At 45.2% G+C, this 24,536-nt stretch overlaps 1 protein-coding gene across 2 annotated transcripts in view; it reads left to right on the forward strand.

The window, feature by feature from the left end:
* Window positions 1–1,037: 1,037 nt before the first annotated feature.
* LOC142572952 (carbohydrate sulfotransferase 4-like) overlaps window positions 1,038–24,536 on the forward strand; it is a 31,788-nt gene continuing 8,289 nt past the window's right edge. Inside the window, exon 1 of one of the 2 annotated variants that reach the window (XM_075682428.1) lies at window positions 1,038–1,216. In XM_075682428.1, coding sequence (XP_075538543.1) covers window positions 1,197–1,216 — 20 coding nt within the window. In that variant the 5' untranslated portion in view covers window positions 1,038–1,196. Of the gene's footprint in view, window positions 1,217–3,211; window positions 3,452–24,536 lie in introns of those variants that run through there. The other variant, XM_075682429.1, reaches the window with a different exon arrangement.

The following is a 24,536-nucleotide window of genomic DNA, read 5'->3' on the forward strand; positions in this document are numbered from 1 at the left end:
TCATGGAACTTGCACATAAATACCATCTGCTCTGCCGCTTTCTAGAAACTATGCCTTCTGCGCCAGAAACTCAAGACTGCTACGTCTAGTGTTAAACTACTCTGTTACTTTTCCTCAATTAGGCCAAAACTTGAGCATGCTTCCATAGTTTGGGACCCTCACACAAAAAATTACATTAAGAACCTAGACAGAATGGGAAGAAAAGCAGTACGATTTATTTACAGTAAATTTAAGGCTACTTACTCCCCCACTGCATTACGAACAGATAAAGGTATTGAACTATTACAAATTCTAAGAAAGAAAAGTTGACTAGAGTTTCTTTCAAACTTAATTAGTCATAGGATAGCCTTAGACACCGCGAAATACGTATCCCCCTTGATAAGCAGACCCACTCGACACCAATAACCTCATTCCCTAACACCTATTTTCGCAAGTACTCGCACTTTTCGGTACTTTTTTTTCCACAAACAATAGATGACTGGAATAAACTAACTGAAGCATACCCCCAGCGCCCGTGAGCTGTACATCATTTGTGGAAATTATCTTGTTATTTCGTGTATTAATTATAGTTGTAATCAAGTTAAAATTTCTCTTACTCGTCTACCTTACGACCAAACAATCTATGTGATAAACGTGTTACATACTTGTTTCATCTTGTTCTTCTTTCTATATCATCTTTGTTTTTTGCTCACGCTGCTTGAACGTCTTGTCCGCAGTATTGTATAAATAAACAAACAAATATATAAATAAATAAATAATATATTGCCACTTTTAGTAGACCACCTCATGAACTACAATTGTGTTATCTGCAACAGGCAACCCTTAAGAATTTTTGAAAATGTTGGCTGAAACACCCAATCTACTTGTACATTTCATAGTGTGTGATTTATGACCATATACTTGTAACGGATTGTTTGCGGAGTTGAAAAAACGAACCAAACGCTCCTTCGTGAAGCGTAGCTATGTCGAGAAAGACAATGTAGAGAAAGGAAATACCAAGCTGTTTGCATGCCCCGTGACATTAAGTCAAGCTCAAAGGTATGTGGCGATTCTGTGTGTACGTCAATTCTCTGAAAATTTCGAGCACCTGGAGATCATGATAACACATCGCATTTAGTAGCGCTTGGTACATGTAGGAAGTTTGCCTTCGATGAGACGGGTCTTGCTCGACGAGAGCAAAAAGTCAGCTTTCTCTGATGGAAGTTTTCTACGCTGGGTAAGTCGTTACCTCTTCCACTATGTTAACATTGCTGGAGAGCCATTTAGAACGGAATCTGGGCAAAATAACACTTATGTCGAAGTATTACTTGTCGGAAAACGTAGGTTGCTGGCGTATGGGTTATTACCAAGCCTTCAGGCCATAAAAAACGACATGAGTATATGTTGTTGCCGCGAAACCTCGTATTTACTTCAACCTAAGTGCTAGTAATAAATAATCTTCCCAGAATAAATGGCGAATAGACAACGCTGGCATTCGTTAGACAAATTTATTCCCATGAGCCCAATTGGGTATGATTTGAAGCAACAGATTTCGAGCAATAATTCATGCTCAAAGGGCCACAGTGCGGTTGCCCTATTTCTTAGCTCCCATGCTGGCGCTGCTTGGCGGAGTACTTCCATTTCCTACCGGCACTCCGAAGGGCGGCGGCAACAGCATCGTGCCGAGACACGGCAGGTTTTCGGAGTGCGCAGACGTCTCCAGCCAAGCGACACAAGAGAAGCAGGACCATCGGGTCAAAGTCGCACTCGACGGCACTTTCAAGACCTTGTTGATTTATGCGAGCAAGGCTGACGACATGCACAGCTCGGGGCCAGGATAGTTCGTCCCTAAGAGCAACGCCAGCCGCAAGGTCGACTGCGCGGGAGAGGACGCGACGACACTAACAGCGACGGCGAAATCAAGAGCCAGGTGATGGCTATTTGGATACCGCCGGTCAATTGGGAAGGCACTGTACAGAAAGCGAAGGCAAGAAAACTGAAGAGTTCTACGTACAGAATTTCCGAAGGCTACTCATCATCCACTCGGCCGGCCAGCAAGCAACCATTCGGCTTTGCATGAATACAGGACGAACATTTCAAGCTGTTTCCAGCAAGTTTAGTGTTGGCACATCGACGTACTTGTACGATCACGCTTCTCTTAATGTTCTTCCTAGCCAACCGTACCTACAGGAAATCGCCCGTGCAAAAACCACACTAACTCTGTGCGTTTCCTTTATATCATTATATGGAGGGCTTTCCCGAAACTTGGTTCTTTGGCTAACCTCACTGACACTACAGAGAGCATAATAATTGCACTGACCGAAACGTGGTTACGTCATTTCGTTAAGAACTCTGAAATATTTTCTTGTTTACAAAGATTCGATATTTGCTGGCATGGCCAGCAAATATCGCACGGCCAGCAAAAATACTTAGGTACCTGTAAGCGTTCTCCGAAATTATCCGCCGCTCTGAACACTATGAGACCCTTGGTATCGCATTTGAAGTTAAAGACGTAATAAGGATAATTGAGTATCTGAAACTAAATTGACTGGTATCAAATCCACCAATGTGGAAATACTAAAGAACACCAATGTTAAGAACACCAACTGGAATGTTGGCAAAGCCATTCCTGTGCTGAAATAAAGCCCCACGTCATAGCCCAAAACCTACATCCTTGCGTACATTACCATTGTTTTAGTTCGGAAGTAACGGAAAACATTATTTATTCACCATGTCACGAAGTTTTTACTATTTCCTCGTATATAGCAGTTCTCATTTTTATGTGACTCCCTACTAATCGACAACCATGCATCTCGCAATATTCTGGTTGTCCCAGGCGTGTCCCAAAGCACGGTTATGGGTCCCTTACTTTTTGTAATTTATAGAAATGATCTTCAAGATCACATATTCGTTTCTTCGCCGAGGAATGAAGTTTTACCTAAAGCATCAATACCAACAACGATACCACAGTGGTACAAAAGGATCTTCCTCTCATCGAACACTGGTGTGACAGGTGGTTGAAATTCCGTAACACAAAGGAAACTGCGCTTATTTGTTTTCACCATCGGCCATCTTACTCCGCATCATGCTATACAATTTGCGGTTCACAAATATACTGCTTGCCCTCATATAAATATCTTGGCGTATGCTTGTCTTATGATCGGACGTTGCGGTCACACATACTTAACATTACGAATGATGCTAATTGCACCCTTGCTTATTTGCAGGATAACTTGCGTCACATCCCATCCTCTGTAAAAAATATTTACCAAACGCTGGCACGGGCCAAGGTCTATTACGCCTGCGTGATTTGGAACCCCAACCAGATCAACCTTACAAACATGTTGGAATCAACACAGTATTGCGCTGCATTCCTATTATTAAGGCAAATGTTTTAAGTGGCTCATCCGTTGTCGGGTGTCCGGTGTTATAAAAAAACTGACCGCCTGGCGTTGCGACTCCAAAATTTATGGTAATCGAACCCACGGCCATTCGTGGGAGTGGAACCCACGATCTTTGGTGTTAATTAAGGAAAAGTTAACTAAGGCACTCGAACCCACGACCATTGGTGGGAGTCGAACCCACGAACTTTGGTGATGATTTAGGCAACGTTATTTATGGCAGTTCAACCCACGGCCATTATAACCCACGAATCGAGCACACAACCTGTGGCGGGAGTCTAAGCGAGAACATTTGGTGTTAAGGCGAACCCACGACCTTTGATGGGAGTCGCACCCGCGACCTTCGGTGTTGATTACGGCGAAGTTACCTAAGACACTTGAACCCATGACTATTGGTGGGGCTCGCAGCCGGGACTCTTGGTGTTAAGGCGTTGTTAACTAAGGTACTAGAACACACGACCATTGGTGGGAGTGGGATCCTCGACCTTTAATGCTAATTGAGGCAAAGTTTTTTAAAGCACTCGGACCCACGACCATGGTTGCGCGCGCAACCCATGACATTTGATGTTGGTTGATATGGCTACGGCTGCTCGCCGTTCAAATGGGGCGGACGCGTCTCTCTGGTGCTCTGCAAAAGTTTCATCTTATACGGGTTGACTTGGTGTTGGACCCTCCATTTTTGGCAAGGACATTCCAAACGCTGATCGACACACGTTGATTAGGGCCTCTGAACATTCTCGGGGGATGAAATTGATTTATTCACCACTTTCTGCGTGGCAGAGCTTAGGCCTCGTCGGCGGCTCCGCCACGTCGGCTACAGAACGCGACGCCAAGGCGGCGATGCCAGCTGGGACTAAATTTTAAGGAGAAGAGGTCACGATGGAAGCGACATGTCTGCATTTGCGCCTGAGAACAAGCCAAGACCATTTCATGTGTTTTGTTTTTTATTTAGTAGTATACGCAGCCGGATCAGCGCTGAGCTAACCTAGCACGAGTTCGAGGAAGGCAGCAATAGCGAGGCGACGCTTGGGGGTTATTCGTCATTGCAATGGCCCTGCAAGGGAAGGATAGTCATTCTGGCGTCCAACGGAGAAAAGAGACGATAATGGCATTGTAGAATGGTTTCAGACGGCTTATATGCATGGTCTCGCGACTGGTGCACCGGAAGTCGTCGAAGGGCGTCAACGGCTCCACAAGATAGTTTACCGGAAGCTTATCGTCGACGTTGCCATAAGAGCTCGGTAAAAAGACAGAAGCTTAGTCGAACGACCTGGAACGTAAGGCTAAATTTTGCGAACAAACGAGGGAGCCAGGGGTGCTATGCAGTATGCGCCGGGTTTGGCGAAACTCGGTATCTTCACGAGCTCTGGTGACACCCCAAGATGAAAGCACAAATGGTACCGACAGGCAGTTTATCTTCCGACAAGCTACCATTTTTATTGGTTAATGTGGATTCACTCTGGGTGGCTATCATTCCTTGGGCGTTGCCTTCTGGTGGGTCGACAAACTGGGGCTCATGTGATCATACCGTCGGTGCATGGTCGTGCCGTCTTTCACTTGTTTGTCGCTCCACCGAGTGCGTTACATGCACAAGTAAGTTATCAAACAAATGGATTTAGTACAATATTATTAGTTACTTTAACGTGGTTTAGAAACACTTTAAACTTACAAGATGTACACTGAATGTGTATTAGATTAATTTGTAATTGAGTACACTTCGCATTATACCACGAGGGAACGCTGTGGTGGCGTCATCACATCTATTCACCGGGCGAGCATGGCGGCTCGCCATGCTCGTCCATCGAAGAGGCCCAGTGTAAACAAACTCGTACAACGAGCTTGCAGTGCACGACGTAGTGATCAGGCTCGACGGTGACCACTATTTCTTGGATAGTTCCGTTCCTCCGTGAGCAATCTTTTCGTGCACCCCGAAAGAAACAACTTGTCCGGTACTGCTTATGTGAGCGCGCTGAGTTCCTCCACTCTGCCTGACTGCGAGCGTCTCGAATATTACATAGCGTGTGCAAAAGGAAGACAGCCTATATAGCTACCATGCGACAAGGAGGTGGTGCCGACGATGGATCTCGCAACCAACACAATGAAGGGGCGCCATAACGTAAAACTATTCCAAATTTTTCTGTTCCAATTCTACAATCAACCCTCCGCGATTGGTCAAAAACTATTTTGAACCACCCCCCCTTCACCTGTCTATTTTGCGACGTCACGAAAACCGCGATAGCTCCCCATATCATATGACGTGTACACACTGATTATGCATGAATTGTCCGAAAAAGACAAATTGTTATTTCTCATTCGACGCCTTTTCGTCTTTAGCCCTCGGCTATTGGTGAAGAGTTTTCGGGGTGCACCCACTTCACCTGCTTGTCACACGACGACACAAAATGGCAAAACCTCACGGCGTCAAAGCGACCTGTAGGCGTTAAAGATGCATTAATATGCTGAACAAAACTGAATTTCCTTCTGAATAGCAGCAGGCTGCCCCGTTCCAAAAGGAATAAAAGATGACTGCCGCCGATCGCTCAGGCGCTGGCTACTCGCACCTGCCGGAGAGCATGGGTTTATTTCCCTGTAATAAAATTTTTTTCATGGCCGTGTAACGTTATCGAGCACTTTCTACATGTTTACTACCTCCTTCTGTCAACACGCAAATTTCTGAGGATCCGTTTTTCTTAAGCTTCCGTTGCATACCGCCGCGATTGTCCACGAGCCACCGCAAGCTATGTAAACGAAAGCAGACCAATGGCAGACGCCCGCACCACACTCTTCATTCGATTATCGATTTTCAGTGCACTGGCTCAGCCCTATCGAGTCCCTCTCCACTTGAGCGGGCTCCTCGCCTCTTGTGAGCCAATTAGATAAGACTAGCCGCTCAGTGTAGGCAATGTTATTCGCTTTTCAAGCAAACAAACGTGACATCGTATGAACGAGGAGAGCGTTTGATCGGTCTGTTGAGACAGCCCTGCGGGTGACCGCCCGATGCTTGCGTCGGCGGTTACGCAAATTTGACGTCAGGAGACTGGAATACGAGCATGTTGGAATAGTTTTCCGTTATAGGGCCCAATGAGACATCGACAAACTGCAGATAAGTATATTTCCACTGTGTCATATTTAGCATAATAATTGTGCACGGATTAAGTCACTTTCGTAGTAACGAAGTGAATGTCCAGCAGTTAACAAAATGCATTGAAAACCAATGAGTGCCCGTGCTATTACATGCACGTGGTACCTCGAAATTATGGAAAAGACAAAGGTAACCTTCACTAACTTGGTGAGATAACATAAATTCATGAGTGACGTTCAGCCCGCAGAATCTATGGAAGAGTATCTTTATCCAGGTGAAACATCAATAGCAGGTACTGATATAAAGCAGGAAATTTATACAAAAATTTCATGCATTGAACAGCACCTGGGAGGCATTACCGAACCGTGGTCGCCCCGTTACGGATATCCTTCAAAAACGTTTAGAATCATTGCATTCTACCAGTTATGCCATATGGGACATAAACCTGGAGGTTAACAAAGAAACTTGGGAAGTGGAGGACTGTGCAGAAAGCGAGGTAACAAACATTGTTGGAGATAGCATTAAGGCAGGAAGGCAGTGGCGTAGTACACCGTGGCAACTGATATGCTAGTTGAGATTAAGAAAAAAAAATGGAATCAGCGGGCAGGCCATGCACGTCTTCAATCACTTCTTGCCCATTTACAACAGGTGATTACATAAGCGTGACAGAATGGATGTCAAGGAGAGAGAACTGCAGCCAAGGATGATAGAAAATTGCGTAATAGGACAAAAGATGATGTTTGTAGGCTAGGATGCAATTAGCTCGCATAAGACGGGATTGTAGGGAGAGGCATTTGTTTTGAAGTGAACAAAAATAGGTTTGTGGTGCTGACAGTACACTCGTGAACCTCAGCTGCTGGCGCACTAATCAACATGACAATTGGCTCTGAAAAAGACAACCCCAGTTATGAAAATAAAGCAACATTGTCCCGACTCATTGTTTTATTATGCATACTACACCAAAGGCTTCCACAGTTATTGGCGCTTAGTACCAGCAGTGCAACGAGGATTGTACTTCGTAAATAATGGTTCATATGTGGTTGATCCACTCCAACAATCCACTTTTTTTGCAGCAAAACATGCTGCTGCTGGAGGCGCTCATTCGCCTGGTGGAGGTAGGCGAGTGCCAAGCACGTGCTCTTAATAGTGTGGCAGAGGTACAGAGGGCTGCTCTGCAGCAGTAGTATCGGTGCCCTCACTGCTCTCCAGTCGCGGCCCCAGGAGACACCTTATTACGAACTATCAGTTTATTATTCAAGAGCATGAATAAAATTATTGCAGTAGACACTTTGCTTTGCATATTAGGACACTTGTAACATGCACCTGGTGTCTCTTGAAAATGGCGAAATACGTAAGACAACCTGTACCACTCTTGGACCATGTAAATGAAAAATACACTAGTGCAGCAAATATGTCATTGTGCTGTTTGTTCTTTCTATGTGCCAGAATACAATGTGATGATTAGCCACAAGATGAACGGTGTGTGTAATTCACAATGAAAATTCAGAAAACAGCAGGTGCTTCATAATGCTATCACCTATAGACTGTGCATATGAATGGAACACTCCCCGATTCAAACGTGCATTACATGCATGTTTGATACCACATATCCTTTAACAATGTCATATATTTGCATGTAATAATTTTCACACAGCTTAAGCCCTTGCATAGCTCACTTGTGATATATCCATTTCATATGCCAAATAATTGTACACTTTCTCCCTTTGTGTAGTATGAAAAGCGGCATTCTCTACAGTCGGATACAACTTCAGAAGACAGAAGAGGCCCCGCCCAGGTGACCAAAGCGCAGCAGCCGATTGCCTCCAGGTCTAAAGAAATAGTCCCTCTCCAACGAGCGTGCATACGTGCGTCCGGCAGCACGACGCCAGTCTAGAGTGCGTGCCAATTGGTGCAGGCCTGCGTTCACCTGCCGTTGAAGTGCAGATTCCGCGGCCTCCTAAAGTTGTATCCGACTATAGAATCACGTAATGCCTTGTACCAGTCGCATAGACTTTAGCAACTTGATAGCACACAATGATCAGGAACAGAAATCTATAAAGGCATCCAAGCAAAGCTGGCTGGCGACATTTCCATCATGAGGGGCTGTAAGAATGTCTCACCAAATATTCCCTTGACGTCCTCGAAAAAGAGGCGGTGTCTGACACTTCCTTAGAATAAAAAAGAAGATTACATTGAATGTTGTGCACCATGTCAAAACAAACTGAGCTTGGTTATCTGCACAGCATGTAATGAAAGCTTGTGCTTCACATAGGAAACAAACTGTTATGTACAGTACAATTGTTGAATCCGCCGTGGCACCTATTTTGTCAACAGTGTCGATATACAAATTACGCTTTTCAAAGGCCATTCATTTCCCCATTATTTTTGTATGACATTTCTTTAAATCAGTGCTTGTATTACATGAGCAGGTAGATTTGAAACCAAAGTTTTGTTTGCAAACCTTCAGACTTCCGTAATTGCGTGGCAAGACACTAGCATGGTGTCGAATAACTCACACTTCCTCGGTCCTGCACCAAAGAAGCCCAATGCTCTATTCCAAGTTGGGTCGCGCAACGATTCGACGGCACACAAGCAAGAGTTACACACACAGCAGAGCGTTCTGCTGCGTGTATTTCTCTTCTTTGTGTCCCGTCGAATCGCTGTGTAATTCAACTTCAAGCTTCTATAGCAATACACCCAGGATTCAAGCTCCCCAATGCTCTAGTTATTAGGCCACAATGGGCCGACATCTTTGAAATGTCCCAGCACAAATTAGTTTTCTAAAAAATCACCACAAGTGTTAGATTTCGTAGCACAGGTGTATGGACATGCCATATTCTTTACCACTAAACTCACAGGAATGAAAGGGGCAAGAATTAACCAGCCTTACTGCTGCCGTTACCATCATCATCATGACACCAATGGAAAGACAGTGCCACGTTTCAGTAAAGGGAGTGCCGGAGGGAAAGGCGTGACAGCGAGGCTTACAATAAAAATAGCAGTTACAAGACATGTTCAATGCCGAAATACGCTGCATGTTGGTCATCCTACTTTAGCATTGCGGCAAGCTTTTACAAGTTTGAGCATATGACATTTTGTGTAATCATTGCTCTAAAGCTCTACAAAAGGTCTTTTAGCTATAATTCTTTTTTTATCATGGCGGGTTAAAGACCCACTTTTCCTTGGCATCTGCACCACATTTCTCCCGATATGTAATTTTGTCTTGGTGGTTCATGCCATCTTCACGCACACCGAGTTCTGCAGAGCACTGGATCTGCATTGCTTTACTGCTTGAGAATTAGAGCCCCATTATGAGACGAAATTATGTGATGTGTCCATCCAGAATAATGCTGCCCCCCAAAAAACGAAACACACTGAAGCTCTGGCACATGCATCAACAGTGAACAGAGCAAACACTCTGAAGTATTTTCTTCTTGCAAGCCAGCACACTAAGATTCTCAATGCATTTTCATTTCGCCACAAATGCATAGGTACAACCGGCTTGGCGCCACGTCCGCATCTCGCACTGCAGCGAATTGTACAATGCCTTGCTGTTTCGTAGTGCGGCCGATAGATGACACATGACCAAAATTCAGCATTATGCATACTTAGTAACTTCACCAATAAAGAACCCCAAGTTCTTTACGAGATTAGCATTCAGATGGTACTTCACACAATTTGTGATATGCATTTATCTATTTATACTTAATTAAACTCTTTCTCAAGAAAGCGACCCATTTGGAAGGCACCCTGACAGACAAGTAGAACAATCGGCAAAAATTCAGCAACCAGCGAAAAAGTCAGTATCCCAGGTAGTCCCATGTGGGATGTCGCTAACACAAAATTTAAGTCGGCTACACAAAAGTGACCAATTTGGCAATATCGCGTGTCTAGACATTGCTTCAATGCTAATTACAGTAACCCTGACATTGAAGGCGCCTTAATTCCTACGTACGTTCAGTCGACACACCCGCCTACGTTCGTAATGTTCCCGCGAAGTAGGAATTATTCTTTTATATATGCCCGCTCAGTCGCAGTCTTCGGGAAAGACAGCCACCGCTTACGCACTGCCGCATCGATAAGCGCGTCAGACACATCTCTGACACAGGGGCTCACAGTAGTTTGATGGCGTCCAACGTAACGATCGGCGCCGACGCTTCCCTGAAAACTCCTAGTCTCGTAGAAACGGAGGGAACAGAGGACTCGCTCTTTGACGGTAAGCGAATGAAGCCCACCATGCTGTCTCCACAGACGAGTCTTCGCCTAGCTCGTCACACCGCGAGCGCATTGACGTCTTCGACAGGCGAAAATGACGCTGAAACTCCACGTCGGTAATGTACGTGAACGGGTCCAGACGGTAATACTGACGCTTGCTGCCGCTGGATGCAATGACACAGGCTGCTGCTTCCACCACCATGTTCCCGAGTAGAACTCGGAGGGGGTTTTGCGATGTACGAGTTTAGCACGAAGTCGCCTGTCAATCAAAACCAGAGGTGACGCCCCGCGCGAGGCATGTAACTCTTGTGCGCTCACCCACCACGGTTGGGCCACGCCCAACTTATTTTTCGGCAACAGCGACGTTGTGCCGTGCTGAGAGGCATCAACAATCTTGACCGCCGACATAAAACACGCACAAGGCACTGTCATCGGGGATGTACTGAGCACCACTACCAAAAACAAAGCGTTGACTGTCGCTGGCTTATACATATATCTTCTCGAACTGAGATGGCCCCACAACACGGTTTCATTGTCTGCATTGTGGCGACAGAGCGCACAGTAAATAATTATCGGCACGTCACTGTAGCTGCTTGCAAGGCGTCGATGCGCCGAGGGGGCCGACGATGCTGAGTAGTGCGTATCGCAGCAGTCGTTTAAGAAGGCTGCTCTGTCACCGGTGATGTATCGGAGCCACAGCGTCGCAAACACGATCAGCGTCCGAAAATCGCTCGCTTTTCTAGACACAGTGCAATGGCATTTCTTCATTACAAGCACTGCGCACTCAACAGTTCCAACACCTTCCTCCGTTCGAAGTGTCAGTTCTTAACTGCACACAAGAACCCTCACCTGCCAAAATGCGATTGCTGCGGTGTTGTTACGATATCCATCTACGATCGCTGCTCGCTCCAGCAGAGGTAATCCGCAAGCAACTTGGAGTGCACAACACACTCAAATACTGCGTACATGCGCTCAGAAGCACCTCCACCGGGCAAGCGAGGACAAGCGATGAATTGTGTCGCTGGGAAGCACGCACTTCTTCGCAATGCATCGCAGAGGCTTCGCGCACAAAAATAAACTGGCACATTTTCACTGAACTGCGTCACTACGGACCCTACAATAACGTACGGCCACTTTGCAGCGACAGCCGTAGGTGCGACTGTTTTCACAACAAATCCATGCAGGGGCGGAGCCTCGCCTCGATGACGCATCACCATTTTCTTTTTTTTTTCCTCTGCTTGGCGGCGCCGTCGGTGTGCGGCGCTTCAGTTCGCATCAGCTCACTCCACGTGAGCGAAATGTCGGCGCGCGTACTATATTCCCGGCACGCGTTTTGTTTCGCTTGTGAATGCGCGGAATGCAATGATGAGCGAGGCTCTCTCCCATGGCTACCTGAAGTCAGACGATGCGCTTTTTGAGAGGTCCTTGGCTGCCGTCAATGAGCGGTATACTGTGCGGACATCAGGAGACCTGAACAAGCCGTCTAAATGTAAGGATGTATTGACTGCTTCGTAATGTTTCGCTCAGCGTATATATTTATCATTGTAAAACGCAGTAGTAATTGTAACCAGGGGCTCAAACTGGCAGAGCGACTTGTTTTCATTTGCGGTTAGTGCGCAACACTAGACAATTGATTCATCTTGATTAGCTTTTCTGAAGATCGGGTTATATATTGTTCTGGTTAGCGGTTCAGAGTTCCCCTAGCACCGATTTAATTCGGTTTGAGCGGAGTATTGTTCTGCTTACCGCGACATTACCTGATCTTCAGAAATTCTGATAAATGTAAAAATAACTGAACTCTTATTTTTCGGTTCCAGTCATGATTACAACCGCGCATGCAAGGTAACCATGACTACAAAAAAAAAATGCAAAAATCTGCCCCTGTGCTCTTTACATATTTACTTTTAATTCAAGACAGAGCTGCGCTTGGGCGTTTGTTTGGTATGTATCTGTGCTTTTTTTAATACTGAGAAAGCAATCGTGTGCAAAACGATACACGAATTTCGGTGGGGCTGTACTATGGTGGCTAGAACGGCCACCATAGCTGTACTCCATGTCGTGACACGGCTGTCTGTGCCATCCGTGGTCCTGCTAAAAGGCACAGGCCTGATATTGAACTCTGTATATGAGAAGCTGAATCGTCAGCGTCGAGCTTTTTTGTCGTGTTATATTAAAATCCCAAGGCCCAACCAAACTGTAACATGTTGGTTTTTTGGCGCTGCTTGCAAGTTGTTACTTAAATCCATACAAGAAAGTCTGGGTAATTAATAATATTAATTATTATTATTATGGCGGAGGAGAGCCAGAATTTCTAGCCAGAGGCATGCAGATCTAAAAGTTTATTTGCTGCCCATAAACAAAAACTAACGCCAGATTATATTGCTTCTGCCATGCATAAAACTAGGCGCCGTCATTAAATCGTCTTAATTGTTTATTTTCAGCCAATGTCGGCTTCTCCACAATCCGCTGCGGATGTCATATCTCTCTGGGGAATGTGCCATTTCGAGGAAACAGTCAGTCTGCAAGTTCGGAATGGAATACGACAAGAAGACTCAGGGAGAAAAAGACCAAGTATGTTACATAGATCCACTTGCAAACACTTCAATCTCATGCAGATATCCAGCAGCCTTCCAACTCAAAGATTGTGTGCAAGCAGTGTAAAGAGGATACTTCGTGACAGCTGTTTTTAACTTATTTTCCCTTACACAATGGCCCTTTCAGGGCCCTGAGGTTGTTCCTAGTAAATGAATAGATTTAGGAAATGACCATTATGGCTGTGTACCAGGCACATAGCCGGTGGTTGGAGTGGCCCAGTTCCCCAAGAAATCTTCAGCTTTGCTGGGACGTCCTTTACCACCTCTCCCACCTGAGGCGTTCCCCCCCCCCCTCGTTCAGTAGTTGAGAGCCAAACAAAATCATGGCTTCAGGCCTGGTGTGAACTATGGGAACATGTCACTTTGGTTGTTTGTACTTACCAAAGCCGCATGATGTTACACTTGACCTGTGTGTATTTAACATGCATGTAAAAATACCAAAAATAAATATACTTTAGTTCATTTACAGGATTCACTGACCACTGACTGGCCGAAGGAGGTGTACGAGAAAAAGTGAATGAACATCCAAGGCACAAAAAAGAGGGTTTATGAGACTTTTCCCCTTTCCGTGGAATGGCTATGTAGTACGCACCATACGAACGACTAATGCACCATACATCAGGTCGCATGTTTTGGTTACATGATGGGCAAAAACTAGACAGCTCAACATTGACTGTTTCGAGTTCCACGATACTAAAGTACATGTTGAGACTAATTAAAAAATACTAGCTGATAAATGCTAAGTTTAGACGATTGCCTATTTTCTTGTGCGTTCCTATTTTCTTGTATATCCCGATTCCCATAGGGTGCCATTGAAAAAAGTTTTAAGTCTGGATAATAAAACAGCTTCCTCAAGTCACTAGTATCAGTATGTATACCTAAAACATTTCGCTGAAAGGGTAGTTCTCATAATTGCCCTTGAAAATGGTCAGTTTGCCCAGCCTCTAATACCAGTCACAACTGTTGAAGTACTCTTGGCGAAATTGCTCTACTGTGTAGGTAACCATACTTCACATTTTCAAAATAAACTCTTGGTGCACATTAAGCATTCTCTCAAATGTGCTTTATTTACAGTCGATGCATATTACAAGCGTGCTACTAAATATTTCTTGAAGTAACCACCAGACAAAAATGTAATAATATGTTCTCATATGCAATAGCTGCTGTATTAAAATCTTAAAAGGAAACTATAAAAGCAAGCACTTTCATGGAAGTACAGACGGGATGCAACTTTACCAACAGTTTTATACAGACATTGAAAGCACAAGCCTAAAAACATATTTTTATAGAATCAATAAATTGAGTCACCGACACGAAACATTAAGGCAGTATTTCTAAATATACACAGCCGTTGCCAATGTTGCAATTACATGACTATAATGGAGTCTAGTATAAAACATAGCATATTAATCTTAAAAGTTCTAAACATTCTAAAAATATTTACACATATTTACAGCTGTCCAAACACTCTGCTTAAGCCCAAGTTATGCATGGTAAAAATTGAGTTTTGTAGAGTTCGCAATTCCTTAAAAAATGAAAAAAAAAACACTGAGTAGCAATCTCTAAAGTTTTTGCCTGATCCTCTCCTAGCATCCCGAGCCAAAACTCCTGTGAAGAATCAACGAATCAATGGCAGAGTGACAGCACACTATAGGCGCCTTCTCTTTGGAAGAGGCTTCAGGGACGAGCATCCCTTTGTCGGTGAGCCCCGAATGTGAAGGCCAGAACTCTGTGACACAGATTCAGCCAACTTACGGAAGGTGACTTGCAATAAGCCCCTAGCCTCCAACAGTGTTTGAACGTCGTGGCAGCAGTAAAGGAGGGAACTGCACTTTTCAAGTTCCTCGGTTATACACTTGTGCAACTCCGAGACTGAGGGGGCTGCTGTCCCAGGAACCATAGCAGCCACAGGTTGTAAAGTCAATTGACATAAGCTTGGCTCATTGGCGAAGGGAATGTCCGGCTCTGATACTGCTGTACCAAGAGCCTGTGAAGACACTTCAGAAGGGCTGGGCTCATTGACAAGGGGAATCTCAGAAAGTGTTTCTGATTCTAGACAGCTTCCAAGTGTAAATTGCGGTCGACTGAGGTAACTCTGCCGTAGAGAGGGAAAGCGCCGCCTGTCGCTGTACTTAAAAACAACACAAAAGTGTTTGCAAGGGTACTTGGGGCTTCTAAAGTCACGGCAGGTACACGATGGCTTGGTGAAGTCGACTGTGTACACAGCATCATCACTTCTTTCAGAATGAACCGAGAACATGCCTTCAGTGGGCAGCCCTTTCATGCCTGTGTGGGTGTATTCCTCTGCGTTAACGAGCCGTCTCAGCATATGTTTAACAATCCCGTGAGGCCGGTTGTGCAGGTATGCAGGAATATTTTCGCTGTACTGTCTGTACACTGATGACTTCCTCCTTGCTGCTTCATGGAATTTCACTTCTTTGTCGGGAAGGTAGCCATGGACGACAGCTGTGATTAGGGACGTTAACGACCATTTCCAACTGGCACTTTTCACATACTGTGCCTTCAGCACCCTGTTTTGGGCCTCAATGCCGTTATTCGTGGTCAAGACAACATCACACTCAGTAAGACATGACCAATAGCTCCTTTAGAGAGAGCCACACTGATTCAAAGTACGGAATTTTTCAGTTTTCTAATACTCTGAGGCGACAAGAACTTCAAATGCCTTGTCAAACTCATCCTGATTTGAAGCACTGGCTAAGCGTTTCATGAGTCTCAGGGCCTCATCCGGACCGGATATGCTGTTTCCCTTTTTGCGCAGCCACCTTTGCCATGCTTGTAATCTATGGAACTCACAGATGGAGATTTGACTCTCTGGGAACACTTGCTTAATGACACTTATTTCTGCCTTGGTGTAATCTACCATCCAGTACTGTGGGGACCAGTTATCACACCACTGCTTGAAAACGTCTAAAGCGTCAGCGATGCAGTGGGTCATCTCAAACTGTACGGTAAATACACCAGCTGGTGTGTATACCGACGGTGTCTTCACACCAAGCACGAAAAGTGGTAAGGCATAGTCACTAGTCTTGTGTGGTGCGTCCAGGCAAACTACTGAGCCTCCATACTTTTTAAGCATGTTTCTCATTAATGTTTTCTGGAAGAACAACAACAACGTGTCCTCACACTCGCTGGCAATGCTCTCTTCCACGTTGTTCGAGTCGTTGCTACCCACGCAGCTGCCTGCAGCATACGGCCGATAGAAAATGGAGAATTTGCGTTGCTCGCCCCTGATTTTTTCAATAAGGATGCCAGCATTCTCTTGATCAGCTGTGCTGAAGCGGTCTTTCTTAAGAACAGCTTGGATGTGGTTGCTCATATCACGATGTGTTGGGAAAAAATGCCTTGCAGCTGTTATCAGGCTTTTCCTTGTTTCCAAGAAGCACGTCGTGCACGTAATAGTGAAGGCACTTTTTCACATCTGATACAGATGTAATTCCTTCCCTTGCCAACATTTGAATTCGCTCAGCAATGTTCCTGTCCATGTTTTGGCTGAAAGCTTCGATGTCCTCGAACCCACGGTTACTATGGGAACCGCAGTTGGCAATTTTAATATATATCCGCGTCTCTTTGGCCACAGTCTGCTGCTCTGCGTCAAGTGCCTCCTGCAGCTGCTTGGCCTTGTCTGCTTTCAGCCGACCCTCTTTTGTCTGGCCGCATGGCTGGGAAAGGTCCACCTAGAAAGTAGGCTTTGTTACGTATATTGAGCATACTTTATGGTTTAAAACAGTGCGACAAGATGAGAAGAAAGTGAATACGACACAGAAGACAGCGCTGAACTAACAACTGGAAATTTATTTCCACTTGTCCATTATATATATACACGTGGGAAATACCAAAATAAGCAGAGTACGAAAGATAAAAAGAGTACAACACATACAGTCTCGGCTTGGATGCCGAGACTGTATGAGTTGTACTCTTTATCTTTCGCGCTGCTCCTTTTTTTTTTGCTATTTCCCACGTGTACTAGTATATATACTGGAAATAGTGAAAATAAACTTTCTTTTGTTAGTTCAGTGCCGTCTTCTCTCTCGTCTTCACTTTGCCCTCATATTGGCACGCTGTTTTAAACCATAATGATCGTTGCTGTTTGAGCTAGTTGGTTAACTACCTCAAACAAACCTTTCATTGAGCATACGTCAACCAAGTCTAATGTGCCCCATCTTATGCCATGACAATACATTTGTCTGCACTGCGCACCAAAGGCAACAGAAAAAGCCGATGTTAGCCAGTTTTACCAGACCGTTCTTTAGCCCCGATAACGATACCATAACGATGCACAACGCGTGTTCAAGGCTGTCAGAGGGGAGAGGAGGCAGCCTTATCGGATCCCTCTACTAAAACTCCTTACTATCACCAGAAGTAGAAGCAATGATAGTGGACATTAGCTACAAATTTCTCACGAGCCACTGCTAGGGCAATGTAATGATTTTGAAAACTGCTTGTTTCGTGTCTGCTTGCAGACCTAGATGCCATGATAAAGGTGCCCAAAAAATAACCCGCAAACATTTTTTACTTGTGGTTGCATATTACGTACCTGGAACTGTGGGCACAATTCAATCCAATTCAAATTCATTGTTGCTGCACACCCTTTCTTCTTTGTGCCTTGGAGGTTCATTCGCTTCTTCTCGTATACCTCCTTCGGCCAGTCAGTGGTGAATGAAATCAAGAATATTTATTTCTGGTGTAAACCTAAAGTAACCTAACCTAAACTAAGATAAAGTAAATCATCTTTACACTGCCTGTACATAATCTTTAAATTTGAAACGCTGTGGATATCTGCATGAGACTGAAACGTTCGCAAGTGCATCACCATGTAACATACTTGGTCTTTGTTTTTCTCTCGAGTCTTTTTGTAGTATTCCGTTCCAAATATGCAGACTTTGACGGTTTCTTTGACAACCACAAATGCTACATTGTCTAGCGAGATTCTGCACCCGGAGTAGATCATGAAGAAGACGACATTGGCGGAAAACAAACAATAAAGACGATTTCATGAAGGTGCCTAGATTTATGCATGGCACAGGGCAATACCAAATCTAGTTTTGGTTTGTGTAATGTAATGGCAGCAAAGAAACTAAGATGGCTGCCGCTAGCAAGAAAATCTGGCTCTCCTTAAACGAGAATAATAATTATCACTATTATTATTAATTACCCATACTTTTTGTATGGTTTTAAAAGGTGACAACCTAAAAGCAGCACCAACATGCTACAGTTTGGTTGGGCCTTGGGATTTTAATATAATACGACAAAATGCTCGATGCTGCAGCTTCAGCTCATATACAGAGTTCAACATCAGGCCTATGCCTTGCTCTAGGCGTCCAATTCACACTTCTAGCGGGACCACGGATGGCACACACGGCCGTGTCACGACATGGAGTGCAGCCCCACCGCAAATAGTGTCTCATGTTGCCCGCGATTGCTTTTTCAATGTTCAAAAAAAGGTGCAGATGCATACAAAGCAAACGCCCAAGCGCAGCTCTGTCTTGAATTCAAAGCAAATATGTAAAAAGCACAGGGGCAGACCTTTCCTTTTTCGTATCCGTGGTTACCTTGCGTGCACGGTTGTAATCATGACTGAAAACTGAAAAATAACAGTCTTTATTTTTACGTGTATCAGAATTTCTGAAGATCGGGTCATGTCGCGGTAACCAGAACAATACTCCACTCAAACCGAATTAAATCAGTGCTAGGGGAACTCTGAACCAGTAACCAGAACAATATATAACCCGATCTTCAGAAAATCTAATAAAAATGAATCAATTGTCTAGTGTTGCGCACTAACTGCAACTGAAAACAAGTCGTTCTGCCAGGTTGACTCCCTGGTTAAAATTACTACTGCGTTTTACAATGATAAATCTACGCGCAGAGTGAAACATTAAGAAGCAGTCGATACTACTTACATTTAGACGGCTTGTTCAGATCTCTTAATGTCCGCACAGCATACCTCTCGTTGACGGCAGCCAAGGACCTCTCAAAAAGCTTAAGCTCATCGTCTGACTTCAGGTAGCCATGGGAGTACACGTCTTAATGGTGATGTAACCCTTGGAGGTACTTTTCGATCACCTTCTGTCGGTCAGGAGGCTCGCTCATAGTTGCATTCCGTGTGAAACAAAACAGTGCACGCCGCAAATATGATACGCTTGCCAACTTCTCGCTCACGTGGAGTGAGCTGATCCGAACTGAAGCGCCGCACACCGACCGCGCCGCCAAACAGAGGGGAAAAAACAGAAAATGGTGATACGTCATCGAGGCGAGGCTCCGCCCCTGCACGGATTTGTTGTGAAAACAGTCGCACCCTACAACCGTTGCTCCCGTATCTATGGCTAGTGTGTCGTTTTTAGTTGGTAAAGCGGGGGCCTTAATAGTCTCGTGAGACGCCTGCGATGAACAGCCGTGCCACCGCGCTGCGATTCCATTCCCCTAATAGACAAAGAGTGGTCATGATTGTCTTTATTGAGCATTTCACTGCAGCGCCACTAGCCGACTTATCCCCGTATGAACGCCCTCGTGCGTGCGACTCTCTTCAATGTATCGGATTCTAAGCTTTCACCTCACTGTCGCCACTCGCGGCAAGAAGTGCGAAACCTAATAATTTGCTCGATCTCAGTTTGTCACCAGAAGTTTCTAACATTTAAAATGAAAAACAGATACTTAAAGAAATAAAAACGTTTGTTCTTTTATTTTTTGTATCTTAACATATTCGTTTGAGCGCAAGTGTAGGTGCAAGAATGCGCCGCATGTGGCCTGTTCGCAATCGATGGAGGACAGAAAGATGGGGGGTGCCTCGCGCAAGCGGAGGCACGCCGTTGGCACGCCCGGGAAAGGCGTGGCAAGCGGCTCACGGCAAGTGTGCAAACAGATAGCGAGACAATCACGGTATTGTTAAGTTGCGATAATCCGTTGATAAAAATAAGTGGTGCTACCGCGTTTCGTTGTGCAGCCTTCTGCGCTTGAAACGTAGAAGCAGCGAGCCGCGCAGGGTGCGCTGATGTAGTCATACGCGGCTTTTTGTCTAGATATTTTTTGACAGTAGCTTTTGCACGTTCCACGCTATCTCCGTCCACTGACTGCAGCCGAGCGAACTCGGGTAAAACTCGGGTGAACGAGAAACTCAGCGCATCCTGCATAGCGCCCCAATAGGGAATTTTGTAATTCTCTAGCTCTCCTTAAATCAGTACCGCTGGTGAGCTTGGCCTTGAGGGTCTATGCCAATGCGATGTAAAATATGTGAAGGGCAAGGTAGTGTTCTTAGCGCGCAGAACTGGCGTCAGGGAGGCAAATTGTGTTGAAGGCATGGGTTACAAACGCGGGTGTACTTGCGATCGCAGCTGTACACGCCGCGTTAGTAAATGTTATGACGTAACTTTGCGCAGGTAATTCCTCATCACAGCTGCGTGGTCGCTCCATGGCACTCCATGAGAAGCAGCGCACATGTGATAGCGCATGTGATGAGTTATTGCGAAAAACCACTTGCGATCACTGCAATCACTGCAATCGGGCATAAGATAAAGAGGAAATATCCACGGATCCCTCCGCAGCTGTGAATGCATAGATCATATTTTGAACGCTTTGCACGCGGCCTACAGGTTAGAGAGACACAGATTCAGGTGAGAGAGCAGAGCGAGAACGTCATCTGCGTGAGAATGCTTGCATCGAGATCTGTACTCGACTTAGATGCCCTACTTTTGCACACGACTTTCTTAGCACCCAAGGCTGCCCGAGGAGTTTTTCATTGACGGCAACGAGTAAGGAGTGTCGTGGTCCGTGACGACGTGAAACGACGGTAACGGGATGACCATAAAGGTAGGCTGAGAACTTCACAAATGGCCAGACAATCATCAAGTAGTATTTCTTGATTTTTCAATTGTCCTTCTGGTCCATTGTGAGGGTCTGAATTTCTTAGGTGACACCATACATGTCATGGCCCAATTTTCACAGCGAAAGCACAGCGTCAAAGCCTACGCCACTGGCGTTCATGCATATCTGTAGGTGCCCTCGTATCCTATTTCCGGTTTACTTGAGATGTCGGAAGCGGGCATAGCCTCTGGAATGCGTAATTACATTACACTCAGGAAACTAGGCGGGTATTTCGGTGGCCGTAGTGAAAAACTCCGACAAAGGCGTAATAGTGGCTGCGGACTTGTCGGCAGAGCAACGAAAATAGCGTCAAAGATAATGAAACTCGAGACGAGTCTCAGTGATATTATTTTAAGGAATTCATCGACAGATTCAAGTAGGGTAGGTTGGGGAATACACCGTCTCTGGACACAACTTTGCACATCTCAGGAACGCTTCGACAATCTCCGTGATTACGCTGCATTAAAACAACAGTTGCCAAAGAACGTCATAAATTGTGAACCGTTGGATCACTTCTTTTGATATAATCACGAGTAACAAATACGATGGTTGCCAGTTTTTAGAATGTGTGTCTTGTCTAACTTAATACAATTTTGAACATCCTTCTGGCCAGGAAAATCAAAACCTTAAGGGGTGTATTGTAGGTGACAAGCCTGACTACATGGCAATCCGTGGTTTTGAAATACATAGTCACTTTCTGTGGCTGGCAGGTTGAAAGTTCTATAATCTCCACCGGAGTTATAACGCCCTATGCATACAATTAGTGCTCCCTTAATGTACAAACCTCACTAGTAACGCGATGGTTCACATCGTTCTGCATCAAATTTGTAGTGATCTATGCATCAGGAGTAGCAATATGGTTGGTTTCTGCATATGTGTTTCAGCTGTATTTCGCTGTTCCTCCTTAGTTTCTACCGCCAACGCGAATATTGCCTCTCTGGCGCTAAATATGCTTTCAATTTACCAACACGCCCAACAAATGGCAATGCTCTCTTCTCCGCCAGAATTTGTCTGTTTAGGCCGCAGCCAGAGTTTGCTGCAAAGCCTCTTCCTAAAAGAAATACATTTATTGTGGCCTCGGCAAATTGCTAGCTATTCGTCCCCCTCCTGTACTCACTCTCCTCTTTCTTGTCGTACTTGCAGTGATTTTTTATCGAGAGGAGTTTCGTTTTTTATAAACCTTCTTTGCTGCCCCCATAAAGAACAACATATTTGTTCCCTGTGGACTCCCCAAATGTTGATGCCATAAGCATTGCAGAAGATTCCTGAGCAACTGCGACTTAGTCTGCGAGTTACTGCGAGCAACTGCGACTTAGCAACTGCGACTTACTCCGGCGTTCGTGCTGGCTTTCTCTTCTCGTCCGTGTTCAATTGTGCGCTGGAACGATGTTTCATAATGCGACTTAGTCGTTGTAGTCGTCAATATCTCTTGCAGCGGCGTGGACAAACTAGTTTTAACGTGGCGCGTTTCCTACAGTTAAGGTCTGCTTCCACTACCACCAGATCGCGTACTTTTTATAAGAAATTGGAAAGGACTTCGGGGGGGGGGGGGGTGGACACCTCCTGAACATATGGTTTCGCCTTTTCTTCTAGAAAACATCCTTCAAAATTATTTTTTTTTCTATGAGCGTAATCGGAAGTGCTTGTTTATTTGACACATATTATTGCACAACTGTTTTTCTTTTGTTTTAGATTATGCTGTCATTCCTTCAACTCTCAAGCTAAATTTAACTTTAGCGCTGATAACAACTGCTTCGTAGTTCACGGTACTGCACCTTTCCGCGTGTGACAACTCCAGCTCAATCACGTTTTCCATTTCAATGTGAGGTCTTAGTATAATGCCTATGTTTTAGAGCAATTCCCTCTGTCAGCCAAACAGCTTGCCGAGAGGTTGACTTCTAAAACTTGTCACAGATGTCAGATATATGCTTGGTCGCTTTGTTACGAAGTAAGCTCTGTCTCTGCGACAGCTTAAAAGACTGAATATTGTGTCCATTAATTTGTTAAAAGTCTCCGAGTCACACAAATGACGAAGTACGATTTGTGCTGAATTGAAGATCCCTTCTTCAAACCAGGGACCGCAGAGTAATTATGTCACACACAACAATTAACTTGTCGGTGCTTGTGCGTCCACTCAGGAAAACCTCCTGTTCTTATTGAACTACGTTCTTTGGCTCCCAGTCAACGGAAGATTATTGCGGCGGACGGAGAAGTAAGGTCCGCTCAGTTTTTTCACTTCGCAATCCATTTTTCCTAATTGGTGGTAATCTATTGGCACGCAAATTGTTTATATTTACAACTTATTACTATGTACAAGGTTAGAACAGCCCCATACAGCGCCTAGGAATGCAAGTCACTCACAGGCCTCTGGCAACTTCGTCGCTGTTGTTGTCGTCTGACCGACAGTAGCAGCCCCTTCACTGTGTCGCGGCACTACCCCCTCCCTCCGGGCGAGAGAGCCGACCCGGCTCTTGTTAGGACAGACCAGAGAGGCCCGTAGACAGCCGCGTAGACGGCGCTGTCTCGACGAATGGCTCAATTTTCTATGTAACCTTGGTGATTTGAGGTAACACGCTGCAAGCATGGTCGTATCGGGATCATAACTGTTCGGAGAGACAGACATGGCGGAACGGAGACAACAGTAGCACGAGGGAACCTGGGGAGTAACAAACGCCTGTGTGAAGATGGTCATACACGTCTTCTTGGGAAGCCTGGGACACTGCGAGTCTTTCATGACCGATCTGGCGAGCTGCATCGGCGCACACTATGGCATTGCGAACGTACGCAGTGGATGCGCTTAGAGAAGCGGGAAGTAAAATATTGAGAGGCAGAGGGGGTTTGCGTCGACAGAGGATATAAAATGGTGAGTAGCCAGTACTACCATGCTTAGACAATTTGTAGGCGAAAGTAACGTGCCGCAAATTAACGTCCGAATCACGGTCGTCAGCGGAAGCGTACATTTAAAGCATATCGGTGATAGTTTTGTTCAGGCGCTCTGTGAGTCCACTCGTTTGGGTGTGATAACCGGTTGTGAGCTTGTGGCAGGCAGAGCATGAACGAAGGATGCCCTCGATGACGCGAGGCACAAAGTATCAGCTTTGATCGGTCAGGAGCTGTCGAGGAGCACCATGATGTAAGAATGAAGTCATAAAGAAGAATGTCGACAACATCCGTAGCGCAGCTTGTTGGCAAGAAACGGGTAATGGCCTATCGCGCAGCGTACTCGGTCGCGACGTTGACGCAGTACTTCCGCGATGTCGAATTTGCAAGAAGGATGTCTGCAGATGTCATTCTTTTTTTTCAAAATCATCACCTAGCGGCGCAACGGCTGTGGGAGAGCCTGAACCACTCCGAGGGCCGTCGAAATCTAACACCGAAATATCGCAT

The sequence above is a fragment of the Dermacentor variabilis genome, chromosome 2 (assembly GCF_050947875.1).
Source record: "Dermacentor variabilis isolate Ectoservices chromosome 2, ASM5094787v1, whole genome shotgun sequence".
NCBI lineage: Eukaryota > Metazoa > Arthropoda > Arachnida > Ixodida > Ixodidae > Dermacentor > Dermacentor variabilis.